The following is a 5241-nucleotide window of genomic DNA, read 5'->3' as shown; positions in this document are numbered from 1 at the left end:
CTTTCCCCTTCTTCCTCTCTCTACTCTACCGATGTGACTATTGAAAAGCCCTTTGTAACATAGAGTCTGGTGACATCAAAAGGTGGGAAACGGAACCATATTTCGGTAATCCAACCAGTTGAAAATATGCGTTGGTACGTAATTAATATGATGTCAGATCAGTTGGCGTCTGAGGCATTACTGATGATAGGATGACATAAACTGTTTCTTGGAAAGTGTTCAGATTCTCATGGAATTGTTGTGCAATTTAAATGTTTAAATATGAAACTATTTGTGAAAATATTCAATGTAATTTTAGCTCCTAAATGAGAGAATTGGTTTCCATGAGTGAACTATGCTCAACTCAGTGGCCCCGCCCATGTGAACAGACATTGGTTGTAAACTCTGCCAACTCAGTGGCCCCGCCCATGTGAACAGACATTGGTTGTAAACTCTGCCAACTCAGTGGCCCCGCCCATGTGAACAGACATTGGTTGTAAACTCTGCCAACTCAGTGGCCCCGCCCATGTGAACAGACATTGGTTGTAAACTCTGCTCAACTCAGTGGCCCCGCCCATGTGAACAGACATTGGTTATAAACTATGAAACACGGCCCTCTCTCCCAACCCTATATAAGCCCCTTGGCGAAAATGTAACTTCCTGTTCCAAGGACGTGTAAACTTGAGGTCCCCACGTTGAAAGGACAAAGACCACCTACAGTACTAAGCCACACTCAGCAAGAACCTAACAAAATTAGCATTGAATTTCAATGTGAAGGTGATGACCTACACGCCGGAAGGATGAATTTCGACTATACCAGCCAGAATATAGCATGACCATATAGCATGGTAACTTGGTATGAACTTTGAACCCTTATTCACTAAAGAAGTGATACCTCCTAGCCGTTGCGTTAGCGTAGCAACTGTAGACGTGGGCTAGGAGAGGACGGACATAGTAACCTTTCTTTGTGTTACCAACCATAATGTCATAATGTATAATAATGAAATGTAATTATAATAATAATAATAATAATATTCATAATGTAATTAGACCAAATGTTGTATTTCTCATTCAACTTGTTAGCCAGGGTTCGTGAAGATAACCAAGAATTTCCAACTTTCAGATGGGACTAAATAAGGTGACGATTAAATATAGACTGTTATTGATGTAAAAGATGACCAGGTCTTTAAGAGTTTATTCGGAAGATAACAGCTCTATAAACATTATTTTGTGGTGCCATTACTCATCTCATATGTATATACTGTAATCTTACTCTATACTGTGTTGTTATGTGTTAATAACATTTAGACTACATTACCCAGCAGGCTATGCGGGAGGCGGATGGTTATAAGGAACAAACATAACATGGTGTCAGATTGGTAGTCGCTATGACGAGACAGAGAAAGAAAGGAGTAACGCTGCAAATTTCCATGACGAAAATGGAACATTCTACCACAAGTCAAGTGACGTGAGTAGTCGAAGATGCTAGCGTGCAAGAGCGAGGAGAACGAGCCGCAGCAGCGAGAGTGAGGAGAACGAGCCGCAGCAGCGAGAGTGAGGAGAACGAGCCGCAGCAGCGAGGGCGAAGACAACGAGCCGCCGCAGTGAGAGCGAAGACAACGAGCCGCCGCAGCGAGGGCGAGGACAACGAGCCGCCGCAGCGAGAGCGAGGACAACGAGCCGCCGCAGCGAGAGTGAGGACAACGAGCCGCAGCAGCGAGAGTGAGGACAACGAGCCGCCGCAGCGAGAGTGAGGACAACGAGCCGCCGCAGCGAGAGTGAGGACAACGAGCCGCCGCAGCGAGAGTGAGGACAACGAGCCGCCGCAGCGAGAGTGAGGACAACGAGCCGCCGCAGCGAGAGTGAGGACAACGAGCCGCCGCAGCGAGAGTGAGGACAACGAGCCGCCGCAGCGAGAGTGAGGACAACGAGCCGCCGCAGCGAGAGTGAGGACAACGAGCCGCCGCAGCGAGAGTGAGGACAACGAGCCGCCGCAGCGAGAGTGAGGACAACGAGCCGCAGCAGCGAGAGTGAGGAATCTGTTGAAGAACAACACACTGAAGTAAGAGAAATTGACACTGTTCCTGTTCTCCGTCATGGATAGGCTTAGTCCTCCTACTCCTATGAAGTTAACAGGCAATCTAGCTGACAATTGGAAACGTTTCAAGCAGAGACTCAATATCTCCCTAGCAGCCAGTGGTGCAGGGGGAGATGATGACAAATTGAAAGCTTCCATTTTTCTGCATGTTATTGGAGAGGATGCTTTGGACATTTTACAATAGCTTTCAGCAAGACGAGGCAAACTTGACATTGACTTTGCTAATGCCTAATGTGAGGACTACTTTGTACCAAGCCAGAACGTCACGTTTGAGAGATACAAGTTTTTCTCTCATGATCAGAAACAAGGAGTCAGTTTGGACCTGTATTTGGCTGAGCTGAACACACTGAGCAAAAACGTGTGAATTTGAAAACCTGAAAGACTCACTAGTGATAGTCTGTGGATAGTCTGTGGCATACTTGATAATGGACTCAAGGAGAGATCGCTGCGTGAGCAAGATATAACTTTGGATAAAGCAGTGGATATGTTCCCGAGCAGCTGAAACCATCAGAGCACAAGCTAAAGAGCTGTGCAGGGAAGAGACGTCAGCAATAACAAGAGAGGAGCAATACACACAACGCCTCTCAAAACAAAAACAAGCAAAGGAGAGATATCAAAACACTACTTGTGGAAAATGTGGATTTATCCATCCACAAGCCCAAAAAATGCCCTGCATATGGAAAATCATGTAACAACTTTTGGAAAAATAATCATTTCTCAAAATGCTGCAAAGCTGAGGCTACAAAGAAAAGGATTCACACAGTCGAGGAGATGGAAGAATTCTTTGTTGATTCTGTGGAAATATGCAATGCAGTAAATGCTGAATGGATTGTGCCATTGACTGTGAATGAAACTATAATACCATTCAAGCTTGATACTGGAGCATAGTTAAACCTGTTATCGCTGGAGGACTACAAAACACTGAAGGTGAAGAGCAAAATACACCCGGTGAAAATTAGGGTTACTGGTTATACTGGGGAGAACATACCTGTCAAAGATAGCTGCATAGTAACTTTACAGCACAAAGGAAAACAGTTCAGAGCACAGCTGCTGATTGTGGAAAAGAGTGTACAGCCTATTCTAGGAATCAAAGCATGTGAAAAGCTCAATTTGTTGAAAAGAGTGTATGTAGTGACATCACCGACTGAAAATGACCAAGAATCACTACAATACTACTACTAGTATGAGGATGTGTCTGAGGGTCTTGGATGTTTACCAGGAGAACACAAAATATGTAATGATGACAAAATGACTCCAGTTGTGCATGCTTCAGAAAAGTTAAATTTGCACTAAGGAAAAAGCTCAAAGAGGAACTCGGATGCATGGAAAAGATGGAAGTCATCACAAAAATGGATGAACCTACAGACTGGGTAAGCTCACTGGTTATTGAGGTGAAAAAGAACAGCGATCTCAGGATATGTCTAGACCCGAGAGATCTCAACAAAGCAATTAAGAGAGAGCATTTCAAGTTGCCGACCAGAGAAGAGATAATGTCGCAGTTTGCTGGAGCAAAGTGGTTCAGTAAGCTTGATGCCTCATCAGGATTCTGGCAAATGGAGCTAGATGATGCAAGCTCAAGGCTATGCACATTCAACACACCTGAGGGCAGGTACAGATTTCTTCGTTTACCATATGGGATTCTCTCAGCGCCAGAGGTCTACCACAAGACAATCCACATGATCTTTGAGCACTATGATGGATGACATCATCGTCTGGGGGTCCACAAAAGAAGAACACGACGCGAGAGTGAGACAAGTGCTGGACCTGACACGGAAAGTCAACCTAAAACTAAACAAGGACAAATGCGAGTTTGGTGTGAAAACACTTACCTTCGTGAGAGACGTACTTTCAGAGGACGGAGACAAACCAGACCCGAGGAAAACATCAGCCATCAACAACATGGAAGAACAAGGACGATGTGAGACGCTTCATGGGCATGATCACCTACCTTGCAAAGTTCATACCTCAACTGTCAGCACAGTCCGCTTCACTCAGATGTCTTCTGGAACAGAAAAATGAATGGTCCCATGAACAGGAAACTGCTTCAAAAACCTAAAGAAGACAATCACAGAAGAGCCAGTGCTCAGGTTCTATGATCCAGAGAAAAGCACAAGGAGTTCTGCAGACACGTCACAGTTTGGCCTGGGAGCAGTTCTTCTGCAACAGCATGACGACACATGGTAACCCATCGATTATTCGTCCAGAGCCTTGACAGGCGCAGAGACAAGGTATGCACAAACAGAGAAAGAACTACTGGCGAGCACATATGCTTGCGAAAGGTTTCACCAATACGTCTACGGACGAGACTTCAAAGTAGAAACCGACCACAACCATTGGTGTCAATCATGTCTAAGCCACTGAATGATTGTCCAATGAGAATCCAGATCATGTTGATGGGTCGTCGCATCAGAACCAACCTACCCATCCGTGAGGACTTGCTAACACCCAGAGGTGCTCACAAAGTCAAACTCGCAAAGGAAAAACAGAAAGACAAACAAAAAACAGCCACACGACAAAAAGTCCAAGACACCTGAACTGAAACCTGGAGATCATGTACGACTCCGAGAACCTGGATGCAGCGAGGGTGTGTGCAGAGAGAAGTTGCACCGCGATCCTATGAGATCCAAACGGAGCGCGGATCACAACGGAGATGAAACAGAGTGGATCTAAGGCTCAAGGGACTGAGGATCATCAGGAGGACAAGCCTTCAGAAATGGACAATTCAGTCAGAACACCCTGACTGACTACGCTGTCCAACTGTTTCAGGAAGCACTTCAGCAGAACCACCAAAAAGGACTGTCAGAGCCCCTGGAATTATTTTTATGGAGAATTGCTAAAAAATATATATAAAAAAAGGGGCACCTGGACTGAATGTTTTGTGAAAAGAAATAGAGCCACAATAGATTGTTGGACAGACTATATTTAGTTGAAGAAAAAAATATATTTTTAAGGAAAAAAATTATTGTGAAAGAAATGTGTGTTATTGAAAACAAATGTGTTGTGACATGTATAGTTACATAGAAAATTAGTTTTCTTTTAAAGGAAAGAAGATGTGTTGTTATGTGTCAATAACATTTACACTACGTTACCCAGCAGGCTATGTGGGAGGTGGATGGTTTAAGAATGCCTTGCATGGCTAAACATGGAGTTTTCTAGCTGAAGTA

The 5241-nt window shown here is 44.4% G+C and overlaps 1 protein-coding gene across 1 annotated transcript in view; it reads right to left on the bottom strand.

The window, feature by feature from the left end:
- Nucleotides 1-4207: 4207 nt before the first annotated feature.
- LOC135572086 (dynein heavy chain-like) overlaps nt 4208-5241 on the bottom strand; it is a gene marked incomplete at its 5' end in the record, with an annotated part of 38408 nt that continues 37374 nt past the window's right edge. Inside the window, one exon of the mRNA XM_065019101.1 lies at nt 4208-4284. Within this exon, the coding sequence (XP_064875173.1) occupies nt 4208-4284 (77 nt within the window). The remainder of the gene's footprint in view (nt 4285-5241) is intronic.

This window comes from Oncorhynchus nerka, linkage group LG6 (assembly GCF_034236695.1).
Source record: "Oncorhynchus nerka isolate Pitt River linkage group LG6, Oner_Uvic_2.0, whole genome shotgun sequence".
Classification (NCBI taxonomy): Eukaryota; Metazoa; Chordata; class Actinopteri; order Salmoniformes; family Salmonidae; genus Oncorhynchus; species Oncorhynchus nerka.
This window is presented reverse-complemented; position numbering and strand designations above follow the sequence as displayed.